The sequence below is a fragment of the Rattus norvegicus genome, chromosome 10, assembly GCF_036323735.1.
Source record: "Rattus norvegicus strain BN/NHsdMcwi chromosome 10, GRCr8, whole genome shotgun sequence".
Taxonomy (NCBI): Eukaryota; Metazoa; Chordata; class Mammalia; order Rodentia; family Muridae; genus Rattus; species Rattus norvegicus.
The window spans coordinates 10,843,429-10,866,824 of NC_086028.1; the positions used below are offsets into that span (position 1 = coordinate 10,843,429).

The 23,396-nt window shown below is 50.2% G+C and overlaps 3 protein-coding genes across 9 annotated transcripts in view; 2 read left to right on the forward strand and 1 right to left on the reverse strand.

Annotated features, from left to right (window-relative positions):
• On the forward strand, positions 1-10,372 carry Eef2kmt (eukaryotic elongation factor 2 lysine methyltransferase). Of its 5 annotated transcripts, NM_001106975.1 has the most exons (8): positions 24-140; positions 2,945-3,007; positions 5,120-5,200; positions 6,156-6,257; positions 6,540-6,673; positions 6,755-7,020; positions 8,075-8,221; positions 9,326-10,087. In NM_001106975.1, the coding sequence occupies exons 1-8, from the start codon at positions 45-47 to the stop codon at positions 9,442-9,444; spliced, it is 1,008 nt and encodes a 335-aa protein (NP_001100445.1). In that variant the 5' UTR covers positions 24-44; the 3' UTR covers positions 9,445-10,087. The 5 variants fall into 5 exon arrangements, 3 of the variants coding, with proteins under 3 accessions (XP_006245847.1, XP_038941765.1, NP_001100445.1); XR_005489785.2 differs by lacking the exon at positions 6,755-7,020 and having other exon boundaries at positions 1-140; positions 9,326-9,464; XR_010055166.1 differs by lacking the exon at positions 9,326-10,087 and having other exon boundaries at positions 1-140; positions 6,755-7,394; positions 8,075-8,213.
• Alg1 (ALG1, chitobiosyldiphosphodolichol beta-mannosyltransferase) lies at positions 9,586-19,822 on the reverse strand. Of its 3 annotated transcripts, NM_001108264.2 has the most exons (13): positions 19,579-19,811; positions 18,414-18,491; positions 18,172-18,275; positions 17,430-17,578; positions 15,407-15,496; positions 14,996-15,106; positions 14,150-14,271; positions 13,992-14,030; positions 13,692-13,751; positions 12,782-12,892; positions 11,620-11,734; positions 10,548-10,623; positions 9,586-10,077 (listed from the first exon to the last, which is right to left on the reverse strand). In NM_001108264.2, the coding sequence occupies exons 1-13, from the start codon at positions 19,784-19,786 to the stop codon at positions 9,943-9,945; spliced, it is 1,398 nt and encodes a 465-aa protein (NP_001101734.2). In that variant the 5' UTR covers positions 19,787-19,811; the 3' UTR covers positions 9,586-9,942. The 3 variants fall into 3 exon arrangements, 2 of the variants coding, with proteins under 2 accessions (NP_001101734.2, XP_008765714.1); XM_008767492.3 differs by lacking the exon at positions 19,579-19,811 and having other exon boundaries at positions 9,589-10,077; positions 18,380-18,491; XR_010055199.1 differs by lacking the exons at positions 9,586-10,077; positions 10,548-10,623; positions 11,620-11,734 and having other exon boundaries at positions 12,817-12,892; positions 13,988-14,030; positions 19,579-19,822.
• Positions 12,892-23,396, forward strand: part of C10h16orf89 (similar to human chromosome 16 open reading frame 89) — a 21,196-nt gene continuing 10,691 nt past the window's right edge. Inside the window, exon 1 of the mRNA XM_063268523.1 lies at positions 12,892-13,278. Within this exon, the coding sequence (XP_063124593.1) occupies positions 13,224-13,278 (55 nt within the window). The 5' untranslated portion in view covers positions 12,892-13,223. The remainder of the gene's footprint in view (positions 13,279-23,396) is intronic.

Here is a 23,396-nt window from a genome sequence, read left to right on the forward strand (position 1 = left end):
CCTCGCTTCCGCCTGTTTCCAGGCAACCCTGGCCCCGCCCCGCGATGGCGCCTGAGGACCACGAGGGGGCCACGTCTCTGCTGCAGAGTTTCGAGCGCCGCTTCCTGGCGGCTCGCGCGCTGCCCTCTTTTCCCTGGCAGGTGGGCGACGGGCGCGCGGCGGTTATCCGGGCCGAGCACCACGGGCGGCGGGGACGGGAGGCTTGGGCTGTCTTTGCTCACCGCTGGGCCGGGGGAGGCAGGCGGGACCCTTCTCTGGCAGAGTTGAAAGGGTCACGAACCGGGCTGGATTATTTAGCAACTTTTAAACTAGTAATCGTTCATCTTGGCGACTGCAAAACAACTTTGAAAAACTAAACGTCTTCAAACGGCAAGAGCCGCGCTTTCCCAAAAGGGAGGCCAGGTCCCCATCCGAAGGGCAGACTGCAGGCAGAACCGTCTCGAAGGGAGTTCGGACTGAAAAGGGGACCTCACTGTGGCATTGGGTATCTGCAACTCGGACACGAGGTTCCTTTAGAGCGTGCCTCGCTGTTCGCTCTTGTACAGTGAGTTCACCTGCATGAATCACTGTAGATTTGTATTCCTCTAGAGTCTGCCCGGTGTCATTGGGTGCTTTAGCTAGTTGTATTATTTCATCGACATAAAACATCTCTGGTCTTAACACAATACGAATCCGAATAGCATATACGTCAAATTCAATGTCAAATGTAATGATAATAATTCACTTGCTGTGCTAAGTACTTGCTCAGGGTCACCCACGGTGCACGGCCCAGAGGTCCCTTGTCACTCCATTTGACCAGGAGTTTAAGAATCAGAGCCAGAGCTCTAGCCAGGGAGACCAGCTTCCTGCTTATAGTTCTAGTTCTTTATGCTGTGGGACTTTACACAAGTGGCTACATCTGTGTGCCATCATTTCTAATTAGTACAGTAAAGGATACAATGATACCAACCTCTTGCTATGAAACGGCTGGATTTCTTTTTCGTTCCCAGCTAGAAATCATAGATAGACAAGAACTTCTGGGAGTGCTGATCTCTAGTGGCTGTTTTTCAGTACCAGCTGTAGCCAGGCAAGAGTAGCAATTGCAGGATTCTTGCATGTGGGGCCCTTGTTTCTCCAGGAGTTCGTAGGACATTTTGACTGGCAGCTTTCCGGCTGGTGTAGGCATTTCCTCAGCCCTTAGAAGCAGCCCTTACAAACATAGAGTTCTTGTGCAAGCCTTGGAAGTGAGAATTCCTTAGCTCTTGACCATGGCCAGCTGCCTGTTTGCTTTTACAATTCTGCTGTCCACTGTTGAGTCCCTGCTTTCCTGCCGTCTCTGTCTGCTTTCTCCATGTTACTCCCTCAGCCCGCACTACTAAAGTAAGCAAGAGACCATCCCAGGAGGTAGCTCTGGATGGTTCCTTGCTGTACACTCCCTCCTTGAGACACAGCAGCAGGCCATGTAGGGGTTTGAACCAATCACACAGCCTTGCCTCTTGTTCCATCCCAGCTATCCTTCCGCTAGGCCACCAGGGGGCGTGCTCCCCTCTGTCCCACAAGGAAACGAATGCAGAGTAATACACTATGTTTGTGATAGCAAAACGTTCTGGTGCAAAGTATTTCAAGCAGCCCTGGCTGAGGCTGCACCTTCAGCAGCCATGATAATCAGCTCTGGTTGTCTAAAGGTGTTTGTGGAGTGTTCAGGCAGCCAAGGCTGGTATAAACTGTCAAACTGACAATCCTTTTGCTAAAGGCAGCCAAGGTAGAAAGGGAGAGTACCACAGCTCCAAATTAGAGAGTCACATTGCCCCATCCTCCAGACCATTGCTTATTTATAGGAGATTGGACATAAGAGTGCTTCTACCGAGAACCTAAAGACTTTGTCATGAATACTGACTGTGGGCTCATTACACCTTATTCCTATTGCTCCTTAGGAGGCAGCCCCTCCTGTATCTCATCTTGTGGGAGTACTTGAATACAAACCCTGACTTCCCCCGGGCTGTGGAAGTGCACCAAGTGCTGCCTAGCGGACACCGGGTCACTAAGTATTTACTGAACTGCACACTAGGGCACATCAGAACACATGAGAGACCAGCCCTAAACCAGTAAATAACCAGAAAGCACCAGGCAAAACCACGTGTGGGAACTTGTGCCTATAATCACAGTTTGGGATTCTAAAGCAGGAGAGTCTCTGTGAATTAGAAGCCAGCCTCAGCTACAAGGTGAGACCCTGCCTCAGACGGATGAAAAGATAAACAAGGAAATGGCAAGTAAAGTGGAGTCATCAAAGGCCTCCCCAAAGAGACATTTGAACTGCTACCCACGCCCCAAAGCAGTCGGCCATAGGATGGTCTTGGAGAACAGAAGCAAAGGTCTTGTGATGGGAACATGGCTGCCATGATTAAGAACAGCAAGTCAGCTGGTGTAGCCACAGTGAAGTGAGTAGGAATAAGACTGTGTGTAGCTGAGGTCAGAAAAGGGTCAAGGCAGGTCTTAGAGAACCTGATGAGACATAGCAAGGTGTTCTGAGGACATAAAGTGACTTGCTGGGTGTCACATACCTGCCCTGACCAGAGTTGTAGCTATAGTCCCTGTGACAAAGATGGCTTGCCCAGGCTTGGCACCACACATCTGAGTCCACATTCTAGCTTAGGGAGCAGGTCTCAGGCCATTATGCTGTAACTGATTCTTAGCTTACCAGCTCAGCCCCAAGGTTGCCATGACCCCGTGACTGCTGGGCAGCTACATCTGATGTGATTCGGGGCTTGGTCTTCTCATACTCAGCCCATGACATTAGACCAAGTTCACCTCTGGTGGCTCCCACTTAAGATTAGCTCCAAGTCCCTGGGCAGAGATCACTGATACTCTTTACCAGAATATTCCACAGGAGTGTAATGTTGCTGAGAAAATACCCCTGAGATATTTCTCTCTCTCTTTCTCTCCCCGCTTCCTGCCCCCGGAACAGAGCCTAGAAGAAAAACTAAGGGAGCCCTCAGGTTCTGAGCTGTTGCTGGCTATTTTGCAGAAGGTAAGAGCCCAAGCATCCCTAGACAGGGGACCCAAGCCTTGTCTGTATCCTTTCCAAACACCAGTGTCCAGAGAACAAAACTACAGCACTGGTATTGACATTACCCATAGGCATCATCACCACAGACAGGTGTTTGGTTTTAATGGATGAAGAAGAAATTCATATAGACAGCTGCACGAGATGAGGGAAGATGGGGGTATCCTTTTTTTTTTTTTTAAGACTTTATGGAGTGCTACTATAACATCTTTTTCTAGATGGTTTTAACTTTTACTTTTGGGTTGTGTGTGTGTGTGTGTGTGTGTGAGAGAGAGAGAGAGAGAGAGAGAGAGAGAGAGAGAGAGAGAGAGAGAGAGAGAAATGCATGCATACACTGTCCTTGGAATCCAGAAAAGAGTGTCAGGTCCCCTGGGACTGGAATTACAGACAGTTGTGAACTAACACATGGGTGCTGGGAATCCAACCTGGACCCTGGAAGAGCAACCAGTGCTCTGAACCACTGAGCTACCTCTCCACCCCACAGCCCTTGGGAAGTCTTAAACTACAGAGATGACAGGCGACAGATGACTTCTTCCAGCATTTGGTAGCTGCTTTGAAATGTTCTTCTTTGCATTTAAACTAAAAATAATAAAGCCCATCTTGCCTGCCCAGGATCAGAAGCAGCAGTGGGCTTTGGACTCAGAAATGCGTGTGCCCATGGCTTGAGTCAAAGACAGATCACACGACCATGTCCTGTGCCTAGACTGTAAGGGTCCTGACCTTCTGGCAGGAGAAAACTGTAGTCTTCCTTCCCAGCAGGAATCATTAGAGGAGCAAGTTTGCATACAAATTCAGGGAAGACATCTGCCTCTAGCCACCGAGCTCACCCTAGGAGCTCAGACCAGGGATAATGTGCTGAACCAGGGCCAATGCAAAGTCAGCCTAAGCTATATTATATTAGAATGATGAAGAGGGAGGCAGACAGGCTTTGTCTTACAACCTTCCATGGGTGACCCAACCAAAATTCAAGCAGACTCCTTTAAGGTCCAGTGGGGTTATCCACCAATGAGCCCTCAGTAGGAAGCCCCTGAAGGCCTTAAGGGAGCCGTTCTCAATGACCTGTGGGTCATGATGTGATAAGAGCCCTTTTAAAGAGCCCAGACAGGGGCTAGAACGATGGTTCTCAGCCTGTGGGTTGTGACTCCTCTGGGACATCTAAGACCATCAGAAAATACAGATATTTATATCACAATTCATACTGTAGCAAAATTAGTTATGAAGTAGCAAGAAATTATTTTATGGCTGGCAGTCACAGCATGAGGAACTATATTAAGGGGCCGCAGCATTAGGAAGTCCGTGAAGCACTGCCTCAAGGGATCCTGTGGTCCTCCTAAGGCAGCAAGCTACTCCTCCTTCATTTGATCCTGTAGTCCTCCCAGGGCAGCTACTCCTCCTTCCAGGCCCATTCCATCTCCTGCTTTCTGCTGGTCCCTGACCTCCTTTCAAAACGGCCAGGCCAGAGCCACCTGGGAGCTACGCCACACTGCTCTCCCTGGCTGGAAACCCTGCACCTCACTTTCAGAGGCTTTCCACTGAGGTACTAGTTCCTCTCCAGGCCAAGCTTTTGCTCTAACACATTTACCCGTTCAACCCCCATCTCCAACTCTCCTCACCACTAGGCCTTATAGCTAGGACAACAGGCATCTGGTTCCTGCCACTGGGCCCTCGCCTCCTCTGTGAAGCGAGATACCCCACTTTCATCCTCACAACAAACTAATATCATTCCACCTGCTACTCTGGGTGAGCAGGAAAGGGCCTGTGAGCTCAGGTTTCCTACCCAGAGCTATTCTACTATGTGCAGGTGTCTTAAAGAAAGATCTTAAAACTTATTCTTAAACTGGGAATGGCAGCACATACCTATAAACCTAAGACAGGAGGATTGCACATTTGAGGGCAGTCTGTGCTAACTAGCAAGACTGTCTCAAGAAAACACTCCATCTTGCAGATGCCCAAGGCCCATTCCCACGTTCTCCCTGCATATCTTTGCTGGAACACCAATCCCCCTCCAATCATGTGAAGCTTCTAGGACACTGAGGGCAGGTCTCTGCAGCAACCACCTTGTCTTCTGTTGTCTAGACTGTGAAGCACCCTGTGTGTGTCCAGCATGGGCCCTCTCTGAAGTATTCCCGCTGCTTTCTCTCGAAGCTCATCAAAAAGGTCAGTGATGGGCAGTGGCTGCCGGGGCTGGGCCATGTAGGGGAACAGCAGCCCCACCTCCCTGCCCTTTGGTTGTTCTGGAAGCTCAGGGCCAGGGCTTCCTTTCTAGGGGCTGCTGGTGGTATGTGACTAGAGAACATGGTTGGAAAGGGCAGAGGAGAGCAGCCAGGGTCCTCAGCAGCAGCTTCTCCTCCTACACTCAGGTTCTCCCTTCTACCCTGCCACAGAATGAGGGCTGCCTCCTCCTCCCCGATGCTATTAGCCATGCACCTGTTGGAAGCTGTTCCCACAGTCCCTTCCCAACTAGTTCCTTGTTATTCTCCCGACTGGGCTGCTGACCAGAATCCTCCCAGCCTCTGCAAGACACCTTTGGAGGACAGATCCAGACCGGCTCCATGCCACTCTAGGCAGCTGTGGAGAACAGGAGCAGGCCAGCCTCAGTCAGCCCCTGAAGCCAGCAGCTGCTCACCAGCTCAGCACAGCTATGATCCTTGCTTCTGTACCACTCGGGCCCCTGGTACCGCTGTAGACCCTGGTAGCACCAGGACTAACAGGGCTGTGAGGCCTGGTGAAACCATGCCTCAGTGGCACCGAGAGGCATCTTGAAAGCCTCTGCATTGTAAGCCTGGGGCTCACATGAACAGCAGCACCTCTCTGAGGCAATGTGGCTCTCCTAGACTCCGCCTGCCCTCTCTCCATTTTAATTCTAAGTTGTTCAAGTGCTGGCATAACTCCCACTCCAAAATCTCCCTCTAAATCTGGTAAAATGAGGCTGGAGCATGGCTCAGCAGTACAGTGCGGCCCAGCATGTACATGGCCTTGGCTTCCATCTCAGCACCATGAATGCCATAAAAGCTGCCCAGTCCTGTTCACAGAGCAGACAGAGTGAGGGACAGAGTGGTTGTTTCCAAGGGTCAGTGCGACCAGCCTCTCAGTTAAGGCTGTCTGTTCCCAGCATGAGGCCGTACCCATGGAGCCTTTGGATGCACTGTATGAGGCGCTGGCAGAAGTTCTGATGGCCAGAGAGTCCACCCAGTGCCACCGGAGCTATTTGCTGGTATGAGTCATGCATGCTGTGTTGTACCCTTGTCCACCACACACACTCTCCCCTGTGTGACTGGGTCATCTAAAGGTGTTAGATGACGGGGATCACACAGCACAGACCGAGATTGGTTCCTTTCACTCAGCACAGTGTCCTTGAGATCGCCCACTCTGCCGGGCTGTTGAGTGCATTCCCCGGCATACCCTGACCTCATTCTGCTCAGCCACACACTTGCTATGATTTAGGTCCCACCTGTCATACGCTGATGGTTCCGTTCATTCTCCGTCTTGTCTGCAGCCTTCAGGAGACTCAGTCACACTCTCTGAGAGCACAGCCATCGTGTCCCATGGCACCACAGGCTTGGTTACATGGGACGCTGCTCTCTACCTGGCAGAATGGGCCATCGAGAACCCAGCAGCCTTCACTGACAGGTGATCTTGGGGCATAGGGCAGGGCACTAAGGCGGTTGGCACTGGTGCCTTTGTGAACACAGGTCCTCATCTCCCACTCAGGACTATCCTGGAGCTAGGCAGCGGAGCTGGCCTCACAGGCCTGGCCATTTGCAAAGCATGCTACCCCAGAGCATACGTCTTCAGCGACTGTCATGCCCAAGTGCTTGAGCAGCTCCGTAGAAACGTTCTCCTCAACGGCTTCTCCTTAGAGCTGCACACTCCCATTGACTCAGGCAGCCCGAAGGTGACAGTGGCCCAGCTGGACTGGGACGAGGTGACATCCTCTCAGCTCTCTGCCTTCCAGGCAGACACTGTCATTGCAGCAGGTAATGCCCTGGCAGCAACACTCATTCCAGCAGGAAGAGGCTGTGGGTGCTGCAGGCAGGGCCTGGCAGGACCCCAAAGAAACACCCTGGGTTACCAATGATGTCACAGTCCATACTCCAGAGCCTTAGGTCCCTCTATGGAGACAGCTACTCCCACTGCTGTGGCTCTCTCCATGAAGCTGTTCCCAGAAGACTAAGATGATCAGGTGCCAGGCCAGCACACTAGCCTGGCCTGGAGCACCTTGCCAGGGCCACCCTGAGACCACGCATTTCCCTCCCTGCTCCTATAATGAATGCTAGAGCAGGCCCACCCACAACTAAGACTGTGTCCTCCATTGCTGGTAACAAACAGCCACCCAGGGTCTTTGAGGAGGGTAAGACTGGCCATGCAGCCTGTGGTCCTCCCAGGGCCACATCCAACTTCTCCACCTGTTCTTAGCACCATCCCGGGTAATGTTTAGATGAGGCGGCAGGGGACCAGTTCAGAGAGCATGAGCTGAGGGGCCCCTCCACACTGTCCATGCGGGCTCCTTGCAGATGTCAAGGATTCCTATCATCTGTGCCATGTGGCCTTGGCTGTCTACCATTTGGGTCCTAAGTCCATGTCCTGTGTCCTTCAGAGACAGCAAAAGAGCCCCAGTCTCTTAGTTACAGAGTGGAGACTTTGAAAGAAAGCAGTGTTTGTTTGCCTGGGCCACTGTCTTCCTCCCCTAGCACAACAGAGGTCATGGAAAACAGCACACCCCACACTTCAGTACCCTCGAAAAACCCCAAGCCAGGCTAGGATCCGCTTCATTATGAAGCTTCTAAGTGAGCAAGGGGCACAGAACCGATTTTGCTGCAGGAGGCTCTACTTTAGAGGTCTTTCGATGCCTTTCCTCCCGGGGCCTCCCCTTCACCTGGGGCATCTTCCTAGAGAACAGCACACATCCTAACACCAGCCACCCACCCACCACTGCCCCCAAGCGCTCATCTCAGGGTAAGGCCAGCCCACACCCTACTATGGCTGCAGATCCTGACAGGGTGCCCTTTCAGTAACAGCCTTCCATTGTAGATGTACTGTACTGCGGGGAAGTGACACTGTCACTGGTCAGGGTCCTGAGGATGCTCACTGACTGCCAGAGGAAGAAGGCTCCTGACGTCTATGTGGCCTATACGATCCGCAGCCAGGACACGGGCAAGCTGTTCATCACAGAGCTGGGTCAGTCCCCAACCTGTAGGCCACCATTCTGTCATGAGGAGGGCTTAAAGATTGGACTGACATTGGTCTTGCTTCTCAGCATCCTTACCTTTCTGTGATGACATTCACCTGAGGCACAGCCTGACCTGCATAGGCAATGGGCAGTTGGCCGCCATTGTTTTGGGCACTCTACAACTAGAAAAGAAGCTAAGGGTGATTTCAGAAAAGGGATAAGGACCCCACCATCTGTAGAGGCCTAAATAACACTGCTGTGAATCTTGTCTGTCGTCCAGTGTGACACTCACCAGCACCTGGGATGTGCCCAAGCATCCCACAGACACACACAGCCTGCAACACATCTTCCCTAAGAAAGGAAGAGCACCACAGAGCACCAGCCTGTGCCTGATTTCAGTAATTCTCTATGGGGACCAGAGCCCTTACCTGAGTGGTAAGAGTACTTGTCTACCATGTGCATGGCTGGATTCCATCCATAATACTTTAAAAAAAATTACAGCTAGGCGGAACGGAGGAATTTACAGAATGTGTGTCAACTTATACTCAGGTGCTGGGATTCTAGACCCTCCCATACTTTTTTTTGCCTGTGCGTCTCTGTTCTTCTACTAACATTATTTATAACACAAGTCTAATTAAGAAACCATCTTGGCTCACAGTACTTGCAAACCCCATGAAGCCAGGCAGCTGCAGTTAGATCATAGCTGCTCTCTGCTTGTGCCAAACGACAGGGTAGGCAGGTGCAGAGAGGCGGCCACAGAGGTGCTGCTGCTGTCTGAGGTCTTGCCTTCAGGCTTGAGAGAGATCAATATGCAATAGTGCTTACTATACAAACAGGAAGACCCAAGTTGGAATCCTCAGCAATGTAAAAGGCTGGGTTGTGGCCAAAAGTACCTTCCAGTGCTATCAGGCAGAGGCAGGGTTGCTGGGGCTTAAGGGACTAGAGCAGAAAAGGGAGGGCAGAACTCTGCCATCCTTCCTTAGACCGAGCATGCCACGCATACACACCCCCTTAGAGCGTCTACCTGAGCCTGGAAGCCTGTGGCCAAGCAAGTGAGCTGGAATGCACACCTGTGTCAGCTGCCCTCCTGAGATCTCTGTCCTCTTATCTAGACCGCGCTGGGATACACTGGGAAGAGGTGGCCCCTCACACTGGCAAACTGTTCCCTTATGAAGAGCATTCGGCCATCGTAATCCTGAAGCTCACGCTGACCGGTCGCCATGGTGTTTGAAGGTGATCTGAAAACTGAGATGGCTGTGGTGGGAAAGCGGACAGCTCCTGTTAACAACCACAATGCACAGGAAGCACAGGCTGTGACGCTGGTGCCTGCCCTCGGCAGCTCACTGGGGTGGACACAGGCTCAGAGCAAGCATTCCACTGTACAAATAAATATGTAAATTTATTAACTATGACTGTCCTGTCAGCTCAGCCTTGCTCAGCTAAGCCGGGTGAACACAGGATATCCCAGAGCTCACAGCAGCCAGCAGAACCAGAATACAAGGAATGTGAAGAGTCCAGAAACAAAAACCCAGGATGAAGAAGTTGGTTGGCAGGGTCACCGGAAGTAACAAAAGTCCTCAGTTCGGAAGAGCTTCTCAGATGCTGGATGATTCTTTTCCTGGGTGTAACCACTGCCGTCCTCAGGCTTCTGACCACTAGGGGGCACTCAAGAGCCCTGGCAGGAAGGGTGGGCACAGGATGGATGGGGCCTACCCTCTGGGCCTGGAGGTCATTTGTGAGTGACCAACAACGGCAGCACAGTCTGCTGCCAGCTCTCATCCCATCGTAGCTGCTCTGACTCCTGGAGTCTCTTCCGGAACTGGCTCAGCTTCCCAGCAGGGTCGGGAAACTTTGAGAAAAGCATCTAGAGGAAAAGGCAGACTGGACTTAGCTCTGCACCAGGCCAGGCTCTTCCTGCTCATGTCCAGCAGTGCCCTCCCCTCACTGGACACTGGATGGGTCCATCTTCTACAGCCCTGCCCTGGAGAGTGGCCATCCTCTACCTGCCGTCCCCTTCCCTCCCCCTCCCATCCTCAACACAACTGTACAGAGGTAGTGATGGAAATCTTTAATGCATCTATCAGGGACCAGCAAACTGCAGCCTTCAGGCTGGGTTCTGCCCACCTGGCTTTGTAAATAAAGTTCTATTAGAACTCAGACTATCTGCGCATGTCCACAGCTGTATTCCCATCCGTATGAAAATGGTACTACATAGTTCTAACACAATCAGTTCTCTAAGGACAGACCCTCAGCAGATGCTCCCTTCTTTACACCCCAGAGCTCCACCACAGCCGCCCTGTGTGAGAAGCAGGGATCATGGAGTGGGCCCACTACCTGTAGCTGAGTGGCCAGTTCCTCAGCGTCCTTGAAGACCAGGCCATTCTCTCCATGTCTCACGAGCTCATGCAGACTGCAGAGAGAACAAGGGCTTGAGAGCCAGCAGGAGAAGAAAAGGAACCGGGCAGGGCCACCACTACCCCTCAGGCGAAGGTGGCCTCTGTTCTGAGCTGAAGTATTTGGACAGAAAAGCCTACCAGGGCACATGTCAAAATGCCAGGCTGGTTTGAGAAGGGAAGGTGGCCTTTCTGTGTTTTTTCTCCACTGCAGCCTAAGAGGTGGGCTCCAGCAAGTCTGTATTTGGCTCCACACGGTAAGGTTAGCTTTCCAGAGTCACTGGGAGATTCGATTCTGGCAAACCCTGAACCTGGCTCACACGAGGATTTCACATCCTGAGCTTCCCATCCAGAGGCCTTCCCAGCTTCCAAGCTGCAGCCTCTATGCTCACGTCTGCCTTGGCCAGGAGAGTGGAGTCCCAGATCTGCACTGGTGTGATAATCCAACCCAGTCATGACAGCTCGGCCAGACGTAAATCAAGGCAACTGCAGGCACCTCTGGCCACCACTCCCCTCTCACAGCGTGACTCTGAGCAAGCTCCAGCCATGCCCCTGTCCCTCTCTGTGCAGACTCAATCCTGGAGCCCCTTGTATATCCACAGATGCTCGAGTCCCTTATGTCCCCTGTGCTGCTGTGTTTGCATGTGGTGCACATGAACATCCTCTCTGATGAACATCCTCTCTGGATGACCTCTCATCCCAGCAGTGGAGCAGGGATAAGAAAGCTACATGTTGCTATGGACACAGTCAACATACTCCTTGCTACAGTTTTCTCTGAGACAGAAACTTACTGTGTAGAACAAGTTAGTTTTAAGCACCAGGGCCTTCTTGCCTTTGCCTCCGGACCACAGGCTCACATTTCTAATATCCTAAAAAACATTTTGCACCTGAATGACTGGCATGGCATGGAGTGGACGAGCCAGGCTGTGACCGTCACTGGGGCTCAGCAGAACCACAGGCCCCCAACAGCTGATCTAGACTACACCCAAGTAAGGCTCCGAATCTGCTCCTACCACTTGAAGTTCACAGCACACACAGGCAAGTAGCACCCAAACATGTCCACCACCTTCATGGGCAGGTCCAGACCACTGGAGGACATGTGTAGACAGACACCCAGATCCGCTGACCCTGCAAAGACAGTCAAAGCACTAGGATACATTCTCCAGGCCCACGCAGGGACTCCCAGACAATGAATGGAAGTCAGAAGGTGTCCCTGAGATTTCCCCAAACACAAATGGCACAAGCTGACCAAGAAGCCAGGCAGCTTAACCAGAGGCAAAAACATGGTTGACCACTGAATCCTTCTCACACTGCCTAATGGTTAGTTTGGTTTTGTTCATTTTTACTTGTATTGATTTATTGTTTCTACATAGCCATAATTCACTTTCAAAGAGAAAACTCCCAGGCAGTCCCTGCGATAGCAGAGCTATGGTTTTGGATCGCTTGGCCTGGTCAAGAACACTGCCCAGTGACCACTTAGAAATGACCGGCTTAACAGGTGAAGGCGCTTGCAACCAAGCCTGACAACCTGGCCCCATCCCTGGATCTCAGAGAGGACAGAAAGGGCCAACTCCTGTAAGTATCCTCTGATTGGCATATATTTGCCGTGACCCAAGTGTGTTCTCCCCTACACACCAACAAAAACACGACAAAAAGCGACTAGATACAGCAGCAAGTCTCCTTAGATGTACTTTGCCAGAATAACTCTAAGAACTCGAGATTAAAAATGTGGGCAGAGCTGGGCCTGGTGGTGCACACCTTTAATCCCAGCTCTTGGGAGGCAAAGGCAACTGAATCTCTCTGAGCTCAAGGTCAGCCTCAGCCTGGTCTACAGACCCACTGCCTCAAAACGGTCTCAAAATTAAAACTTTAACCAAAACAGAAAAAATAAAACCAAATCTAAAACAAATCCAGCAAAAATCAGCTATCAGCTGGGGAGTAGAGCAGTCATATCAGCCCAGCAGTGGGGAGGCTAAGACAGGATGATTGTACAAGTTAAGGCCAACCTCAACTATACATGAAATCGGGGGGGGGGGGGGGGGGTTGCTAAAACTCAAGGCTAACCTCGGCTACATAGATCCTGTCTCAAAAATTACAGCAAAACAGCTGGTAGCATGTTCCCTGTCTGCTCTTATGGGATAGTGTGGCCTGTCTTCGCCGAGCCTGCCCACTTACCTAGAAGCAGTGGGTAGTCCTCGGCTTCCAGCCATGGGGTGCAGAACTGGACATGCTGAAGGTGCTTCTGGCTGATGAGGTGGCGGTAGTGCTCTCTGAGCGGCCCTTTCCCTTCACAGAGTAGAAAAGACACTGCCATGGCCACTGTCTGTCTCTGCCAGTGGGCAGGTCTTGCTGCTCCAGCTGGCCCAACAACCCTTTCCCAGGACCACACCCACTAGTGGCCGCATCAGCCCTGACATTCCATGGCTAGGATACTAAGCCCACCCCAGCCAGCTGGCACAGGCTACAGATCACAAAGGGGTAAGGATAATGCTAGGACACCAGCAAGATAGACACAGCATCTCCACCCACAGCAGTAACACAGACTGTCCTTAGCATGTTCCCCACAGGGTCCCATGGGAACCCGGCTGGGAGGAGAGGAGGATTAGCTGCCTAACCCATGACTGAACAGAAGACACACTGCTTCCAATCCTCTGGGAAAGGGGAGAGTTTGGGTAAGTGGTACCATCCCAGACGGAAATCTGTACTCTTGAGATCTTTCTGAGCATCAAGTTCCCTATATATCAAATGGATGTAGAAACGCTACCCCAAGGCTTACTGACAAAGGCTTATCCCAGCTACTTTAGGAGGCTGAAGTGGGTTAGTATATCAAGGCTAGCCTGATTACAGGGTGGGTTCTATGCCTAGACAACTTATAAGACCCTGTCCTCTACAGACAGAGAGAAAGGACGGCTGGAGGCATAGCTGGGTGGTAGAGCAGTAGCCTGACATAGGCAAGACCTTGAGGAGGAACAGAGAAACGACCCTGGAGAACCGAGGTGACGATCAACAAGACAGTGTCCTATAGAGGTGTCCTGTAAAGGCTATGTGCCATTCTAAAACCATGACATGGTGTTCCCATCAGTACCTGTTATCACACAGACGACGGAAGGAAGGCTGTCTCCACTGAGTGCTTGTTGCTCAAACTCTATTTTTAAAAAACAACAACCAAGAGAAAATAAGCTGGTAAGAAGTGGGAGGCTGCGCCCCAGGGGCTCCTGGTCTCCAGATCCATCCCACTGATGGCCTAGCCCTCAGCGACCATGCAAGAGCAGTTCCATGCCTCCCCACCATCTCAAGCAGGCCTCCCCAAGACACAGGCAGACCACGTGACAGGCTTTACAAAGGCCTAACAAGTTCCGAGCTGCTCATGCAGCTACACACCTACTTTCTAATGCTCGCAGCAGGATAGAGAAGTCCTCGTCCTCTACAGGGAGAGAAAAGAGAGGAGTCAAAGATGCCTCCCAACCTCCCACCCTAACAGATACCCATCCCTGGACCCCAAAGCAAGCTGGGCACACAGCCCAGGTGCTGGGGGAGGCAGACCTGTCCAGCTAGTGCTGCTCACGAGCAGTGCTGGCCGCCCATGCAGACGCCTCACAACCCTGCTCTGACTGTCCCTCTCAGTGAAGGCCGACCTCTCCGTGTCAGGGTCTGAGGGCTCTGAGCTGGAGAATCAGAGAAAAGAGATAAGATATTAGACATTGTAGCACAAGAACAGAGCCAGAGGCAGGACACAGCTGTGCTGGCACCCATTGACCTCACAGATCCCGGCTGCTGGCACTGTTACATGGGTAACACCTACTCCACCACTCAGTGCCACCTCCACGGCTCCCCACTCCACCTGCTTAGCACCCCAGCAAGGATATCCTGACCCGCCTCCCAGTAGTCATGCTCAGGTCCTAGGAGCACACAACAGACATGGGCAGGTACCTTCTCTGCCAGTGAGAGGCCCAAGGGACACTCAGGTCCCTTGCCCAACAAGAACCCACTGGCAGCAGGACAAGATAGCACAGGGTCAGCAGGCAGTTTCTTAAAGGGCCAGAGTAAAGATACTTCAGGCTTTGTGGGCCATTGACTGCTGTGAAACGCAGTTCCGCTGCCGCACTTGGGAGCAACCACTGTTTTCAAGGTAAGGTAAGGGTATGTAGCCCAGGCTGGCCTCAAACTTACAATCCTCCCGCCTCAGCCTCCCAAGTCCTGGCGTTACACACATTCACCACTACAAAAGGCTTCCAACAGCCACCAACAACACAAAGGTGAATGGGTGGGATGTTTTCCAATGAAACCTTTGGACGGCTGTAGGTGGCAGGCCATAGCTTTAGTTTGCTGTCTCTAGATGAGAGAATCTGCCGGTCTGCAGGAGACAGGACACAGAGAAGGGAGACGTACCAGCTCTGGAAAGGAGAGTATGTGCGGCTCAGCTTCATGAAGAGTTCATGCTGCAGGTCCAGGGGTGTCTCCTTAAAGAAAGATGCTGGCTTGTCGTAGAGAGTCACAGCCCTGACATGAGATGGGGGTGGACAGAGAAAAATCTAAGCAAGAGGACACAGCAGGATCCCAAACAGCAAGAGAGTTTGGGGAAATCCAAAAGACAAGAAAATTCCTTAGAATGGTGTAGATATTTAGCACCAAAGCATCCTAGGCCACACTGCTGGGAAGGAAGAAAGCCTCCTGCCTCCTGCCTTGACTTCTCAGAACCAGTAGCCATCCCCCAGGCCCTGAGTACTTCAATTTGGTACTGTAGAACTGTGCTGTAGCTCTTGAAACACATGGACTGATGGGCATCCCAGCCCTGCGTACCTGAGACACCAGTTCTCTGCCAGGTCCTCCCGCATCGCATGGGTCACACACAGGTTCAGGTGGGATAGGCGCCCAAAGAACTTCTCATACCTACAAAGTATCTTGGGGTCAGCATGGAACCCTGGGATGAGTCTAGATGCCACCCAACCTCCATAAGACTTGATACCCCTAGGCAGTGGGAAGGCTAGAGCCCCTTGGAACTGTCAGAATGCCCCATGAGCTCCCTGTAAGTTACTCTCTCAACCTTTCTTTCCTTTCACTGTTCAGCCTACACAGATCCTTTAAAAGGAATCAATCACTACAAATCCAGACTCGTGCAATAAAGAGGAGAAACCCAGTAAGGGCGGCTTCACCAAGTCTCAGCCACCCAGCACAATCAGGGCTGCAGCTGTCTCTCACTGTGGTATGAAGGGAGTTTAGTGATGGCAAATCTTCATCCCAAAAGAATGAGGAAGAGAGGGAGAGCAAATCAAGGTTACTGAGCTGCAGGCTGGAATATGGCTTAGCCGGTAGACCACTTGCCCAAAAAACTCAAGGCCCTGGTTCTACCTCCAGTGCTTAAAACATGGGACATGACTGTGCACATCTGTCTGAACACTGAAAAGGAAGAAGGAAAAGACAGGAGGATCACAAGTTCATGGTCATCCTACCATGCTCAGAGTTTGAGGCCAGCCCACATTACACACTATCTCAAATGTGTGTGTACACATGTGTATATATACACATACGTATACATATGAATGAGTAGGGATGTAGCTCTGTTGGTAGAGCGCTTGTCCATGTACATCAAAGTCCTGGGTTCCATCCCCATCACAACGTAAAATAAGTGTTGGCAGTGCACACCCGTAACCCCAGCACTTGAGAGGTAGAGCAAAACCAGCCTACAAAATGTCAGACTCAAAAAATCTGTTTAGAGGCCAGAGAAATGCTCTTCCACTGAACCAGGGCTTAATTCCCTACACCCACATGGCAGCACAACCATCTATAAATCCAATCCCAGGGGTTCTGATGAATCCAATCCCAGGGGTTCTGATCTGTCCTCTGCAGGCAAGAGACAAACACATGGTATGCAGACAAACGTGCCAGCAAAACACCCATATATAAAATAACGTCCATATACAAAATTAAGTAATTTTGTTTCTTTGTTGAGACAGTGTTTCTCTGTGGAGCCAGGCTGGCCTTGAACTCAGAGATTTACCAGCCTCTGCCTACCAAGTACTGGAATTAAACACATGTGCCACCACTGCCCAGCTGTCTTTAGTTGTTTTTGTTATGTTTTGCTTTTTTGAAAATAAAGTAGTTTTTAAAAATAAAAATGAACCAGAAAAATTAATTACAAAAAAATTACATAAAAGTAGGATTGCTAACTGGTGGTGGCGAACAGCTTCAATCCCAGCAGAGGCAAGCAGATCTCTGAGTTTGAGGCCAGTTCAGAGTGAGTTCCAGGACAGCCAGGGCTACACAGAGAAACTCTCTCTTAAGAGAAAAAAAAAGTAAGATTGCTAAACTGAGTGTGCTTTATTGTGCCTGTAATCCCAGAGTGGAGGCAGCTGAGGCAGGAGGACCAACATAAATTCAAAGCCAGTCTGGGCACCGGAGTGAGAAAGATCATAGCTACCAACAGAGTTCAGCAGCCTTCTCTTCCCTCAGCTATGAGTCAGTCCTGGGGCTGAGTCCTGACTCACTTCTGTGCAGTAAGAGGCAGCCTCACTCTCAGCCCTCCTCCTAGCTTTTACAGTGCTCCATCACTGGGGCTGATGGAGGAGGGGTGGGGGACAAGGGACCTGGCCTGGAGCCTGACAGCCTGACATGAAGCCGGTGCTCTGTGACAGGCAGGAGCTACCTGGTCTGCTGGTCCCACAACCAACAATCAATCCCAGCAGGGTAAAGGAAAGAACACCGCTAGCTGGCCCCAGAGCAAGAAGCACACAGTGAGATGGGCAACCAGGATCAGAGTGGAATTGAGGACCCTGCTCCAGCTCCAGCCTGCTCGCCCAGGCCCTTCTCTCCCACCCACTCTCACCATTTGGCCAGCAGCACAATGGGGTGGCGGGGGCCGTGGACCAAGCCCATGATGGAGTAGCCATAGTTGTGCCAGTCGATGACCAGTTTGCTCCCACAAATGCAGCACACAAACCAGCAGACGGCAATAGCAGGCAGACCTGGAGGGTTCTAGGAAAGAGAGACTCGGAGGCAGTGGAGGAGGCATAGGCCACGGCCCATGTAGTCTAGAGAACTGACCACACGGCAAGGAAACCATGATCTACAAGGCTCACCAACTTTCCATCTGCTCCCTCCTGTTCTCATCTTTTTTTTCCTTAGTTACTGAGTTTAACTAGAGTTGCATGTATTAACCTGGTGAGGGGTTGTTTACTGGAGAATGGACAATTTATGAGTGGATACACAGGAGAAGAAAATGACCTCCACCCCCAACAACCATTAACTGCCAACAGCTCCTTAGCTAGAGATGGCACCCCTACGAATCCACCCCTCCCCCTCCATGCTGGGATGTTGGCAGGTTAGAGTGTGCTGGTCTTGTACAGTTGCAAGTTCACGAATGCAACAGCCCTTCCCATGTTTTTATAGTTTATGCACAAAGAAGAATTAAATACATTTAATAATTTGTTCATTTTGTATGTGGACTGGAAATCAAATCCCAGAGCTTACTGAACCACACCCACAACCCAATTTGTGCGTGTTTAAAAGACCAGCAAGTGAACTGCTAAAAGTGGTTCTCACAGAAGGAGGCAGCAGCTGGCACCTACCTGGAGGAAGATGTAGGCCGCAGGGTCCGTACGCATCATCTTCCATAGCAAGTACACTGCCTGAAATACAACTTTGACTCCATACTGGAGAATTCGGGGCCCAGCTGCAAGTTAGAAAGCATCCATCTCTACACAAGAGCTCTTGGCACTCTGGGAGTCCCCTCATCTTCCCAATACCAATATACACCAACCCCGCCGACCCACCTACCCCTAGTCAGGAACCTGGAGTTGACTGGTCCTACCTCCCAGACCCCGCAGATCTGTCAACTTCACAATCTGAATCCTATCACTCTGCAAGAGCTCATCTCGAGGTTTGGAGTCTGCAAATGCAAAAGAGCCCTTTAAGATAACAGAAGTAGCATCAAAGTTACAGTCGGCTGGATGTGTTCCTTCCCATCTGGAATTCCAGCACTTGGAAGGATAAGGCAGGATAGGATGTTCAAAGCCAGCATGTGCCTCAAAACAAGCTCCTGTCTCGAGTAAACAATGTGGAAGGAGAGTAACACCTACCAAAACCTCTCCAGTGCCCAGTAGCCAGAATGGAAAACGAGGTCACGTTTTGTCTTCTACTAGAAGACCCTCGAAGGGCACTCAAGTCCACTTAATTTAACCTGATGACTGGCACACAATAGGGACCCAACTGAACTGATGAAGAGTAGACTCCTGGATGGTAGCCTGTGTTAGTTCCACTCCACCCAAGCCCTGGGAGAGCACTCCGGGGACACAGGGGCCAGTAAGAGCTATTCCCACTTTCCCTAAGATGAAGCGGGGCCACCTCAACATTCACAGATCCGATCTGAGGTGCCCAGCATGTGTTGGAAGATGGTTACGAATGCCCGGGACATGCTGGTAGGGTTCATATGGCTGTGTCAAACGGTTAGATACCTTTTAGTAGTGCATGCCTTTAATCGCAACACTCTAGAGGCAGAAGCAAGTGGATCTCTGTGAGTTCAAGGACACTCTGGCCTGCACAGTAAGGTCCAGACCAGCTAAGGGCTGCATAGTGAGAGTGAACACCTGCAAAATCAGCCGCAGGGGACATGATACCTCTGCCTACGCATCGGGGAACAAGAGAACCATCCACACTAGAAAAGCTCCGAGGCTGCAAGAGGGGTGTAAAGAAACATTCGCCCTGTCAACTCTGTGACAAAGGCAGCACAAGGAAGTAGTGACCAGCGCTGTCTCGGCACTACCTAAACGAATCAAGTGACAGACACCTTGCAACCAATCTATTTGTAGTTTTCACATATGGTAACCAGCGGCTGACGTCCGATGCTCTCAAACAACAGAAAGTTGCAGTCCAGGCCAGAACAGGCAGGAGAGGAGCACAGCCGCTCCCGCCTCGCCCCAGAACAGGGAGAGTCAAGGCTCCTGGTTGAGCCTTCCTCCCAGGTCCCCGCCACTCACTGTAGAACCCCAGCAGCGTCACCGAAAAGCCGCTCTGGGCCAATGACAGCGCGTGGTACTGCATGCGGGGGCTGCGGCCCACGTCGCCCAGCACCACAACGACCACATGTCGTGCCCTGCCGGCCTGCCGCCCACGCTTCCACAGACCCACCAGCAGCACGGACAGCAACAGCAGCAAAGCCAGCAGCGCCACGCAGGACGCTGCCATCTTGGCCGGCCGGCAGCGAGCACGTGACCGGACCAGGAAGCCACGCTGTGCGCAGGCGCACACCCAGACCCTGCAGTGGGTGGGGGGGTGATGAAACCACCTCTGTAAAGTAGGAGGAGGCGGGTCCTTGGATAAGGCGGGGTCTGGAAGAACAAGACCTGGACGATGGGGGCTGGCTCTGAACGGAGGGGCGGGCCCTGGAAAGGATAGGAGGCCTTTGATGAAAACTTAATGAATTAGTAAGCTGTAACCATGTCAAGTTCCCTGAACCGTGTTTTTCCCCTGTGAAAGTAAAGCTGTACCTTTATTGGAGTCTAAGGACTTCTTTTTCAGAGCTCTAAGATAAACTTCAAACTATATTGATGATAATTTCCTTCTGATAGAGCACACTTTTCAGCTTCCCTTGCGGGCTGTGAAATCATTTCTACCCTGTAAGAGGCCATATCCCATCTTCTGTGAGCATCTTAGCTATCTACAGAAAAATGCACCCTCGCTGTATATGAACATACTCTCGGCTAAGATCAGACCCAGTCTCCCTCTCTCTATTTATGCCTTCTGTCTCCCCGTAGCTGCCTTTAATAATCTAACAAGAGAGATAAAATTTTGAATGAGAGGCTGATGAGAAGTTTTCTTCAGGTAAAGGTGCTTGATGCCAAAATAGGGTACCATCCCAGGAACCCACATGATGGAAGGAGAATCAACTCTCTATGTCCTCTGACCTCCATACTCTCTGTGACACAGACAGCACCCCCCATACATATACACTAAATAAATAAAAACAATTTGGATGAATTTCCTAGTTTTGTTGAGGAAAGATGCCACTCCCTGAAGAGTCAGTGTATCATGAGATCATGGCTACACATGGAAACTGATCTTTGTCAGCAGAAGGCAAGAGACCATAGGCCTCTGGCTGGTCATGCTCTTTTTAACCGAAGTGCCTTCCAGTGAGAAAATTCATTAGGCAAAATGTTTATCTCTTTGTTTGTTAAGACACATGTACATTGAATACAAAATCCCAAATATAAAAGAGAGGAACCAGACATAGCATATGCCTGTCATCCTACCACTTTGGAGGAGAAGCAGAACAATCAGGAGCTCAAGGTCATCCTCGATGCCATCGGGAGTTCAAAACCTGCCTGGGCAGTTTAAACTCCTTACCGGAACTCCAAAAAATAAATAAGGGGCTGGAGAAATAGCTCAGCAGTTAAGAGTTCTTGCTTGCAATCATGAGGACAGGAGTTCAAATCCTAACACCCTTGTAACAAGCCGAATGTCACCCCAAAGCCTATAATCTTGGCTGGGAGGGGCAGAAACAGAAAGCTCACAAGGTGTGTTGAATTCTGGTTTATAAGAAAAAACAGGAGACTCAAGTTTAGGGAGAGAAAGAATAGGCAATAGGTTATAGAGAAAGAAAAAGAAAGTAAAAAAGAAGGAAGGAAAGAAGAAAAACTTTTAAATAGATTTAAGAGTGGACAATAAGAAGGGAGAAAGAAAGAGATGCATGAGATAATGATAGTGTTGTGTCCTCTAGACTTGCTGACTTTGCCAGCTAGAAAAACACTGCTGTGAGGATTGTAGACTCTCACTTCATAATAAGAGCACTGGAGTCTTGAGAATAGCAAAGGCACAGTAGTATGGCTTTGCAAAACTAGACATTCTCATCCAAGAATGGCAGTATGCTGACTGAGCAGGGAAAAAAATAGTTTTTATAATCCTAATGCAAGCCTGTTCCTCCCTCTGGTGGTTTGAGTAAGAAAGACCTTCATAAACTCATGTATTTGAATGGTCGGGCATCAGGGAGTAGCATTACTTGAGAAGGATTTGTGACCTTGGGTTGGGGATTTAGCTCAGTGGTAGAGCACTTGCCTAGCAAGCGCAAGGCCCTGGGTTCGGTCCTCAGCTCCGAAGAAGCTGTGACCTTGTTAGAGGAAGTATGTCACTGGAGGTCAGTCAGCTTTGAGGTTTCAGAAGCCCAAGCCAGGCCCAGTGTCTCCCTCATCTTGCTGCCTGTGGACTCAGATGTAGAACTCTGTTACTCCAGTACTATGTCTGCCTTCATGGCATCAGACTCCCTGACATGATGACAATGGACTAAGCCTCTAAAAAATGTAAGCAAGCCTCAATTAAATGCTTTCTTTATAAGAGTTTCCATGGTCATGATGTCTCTTCACAGCACAGAGCACTGAAAAAGGCAGAAGTTGGTACCAGGAGTGGGGTATTGATGTGACAGGCCTGACCATACAGATGGTTGGTGGAATGTGGACTCTGGATTAGGAAAGCAGTTAAGTGGAGCTTAACAGGCCAAGCTAGTAGGAGCATTGAAGACAGTGGTGTGGGGGATGATTTGAACTGTGGTGGCCTGGATCAAGAAGTTTCAAGGCAGAAGAGTATTAGTAGGTGGCCTAGAGAACATTCTTATGCTATTTCAGTATAGAAAGGGATTTCTTTCTTCTTTTGTCCAAAAATATCTGCCTGAGGCTAAATTGAAGAGCTTTTGATTAATAGTACTGTCAGAGGAGATTTCAAGGGAGGGTAGTAATGACTGTACCATGTGGTTGTTAGTAGTCACTTTTGTGTAGATATAGATGAAAAGGAGTAAGCCAAGCAAGGAAAATTGCAAAATATGCTCAAAGAGTTAAAAAAAATTACCAAAAAGCCTGGTGCTAAATAAAATCCTCAGGGCAAGGCCACCGAGCTAATCAAATTCTAAATTGTAAAAGGGAATTAAAAGTTTAAGCAGTGAAGGGGCCCATCTACAACAGAAAGCTGATGCATCTGTAACTGAAAGGGGTAAAGTTCCAGCCCCATCAAGCAGCAGAACTTGGCAGCTTTGGCCATGGGGTTCTGGCTTTAGAGTCAAGAACTCAAGAAGGGGATTATGGAATCTCTCTCCAAAGCCAAGGAAAGCCACTGATGCCAGGCATATACCAAGAGTGTCCCTTAACAGAGGGCCAGAGAGTCCTTTGTGGGTGAAGCTGTGATGGTGAAGCCTAGATTGTGTTGAAGACCCCAAAATGTTGGAGATGCCAGGGTCATGGGATGATGAACTGAGCCTCTGATCTGTAATCAAGCCCCAATTAAATGTTTTCTAAGAGTTGCCGTGTCATGCCTCTCTTCACAGCAATAAAACAGTGACAAAAAGATGCCCCCTTTCCTTACTGGCTGCATGATCAGGAGGGCACAATCGGGTCTTGTTTCTCCCTCTGACACATTTGTCTTCCTATTACATTTTCCTCAACAAACATTTATGGGTTCATCTATGGTTTACATCCGTTTTATGATAAAGCTTATCAAATACATGATCTTATCATGTCTGCAGATCATTAGGCAGCCTTGGCTGGTAGTAATTCTCCACTGTAAACATCTAGTTCTGGGGGTAGTAGTTAGACTAAAAGTTTGGATGGCAGTAGCTAGCAGCCTGCCAGCAGGGGTCCACTGCTTTCTGTTTACCTGTAATTGGGCCTAAGCCACTTTTATTTTGAAAATGAACCATTAGATTTTATTTTTTAAGGATTTATTCATTCATTCATTCATTCATTCATTCATTTTATGTGAGTACATTGTCAGTGTCTTCAGACACACCAGAATAGGGCATCAGAACCCATTACAG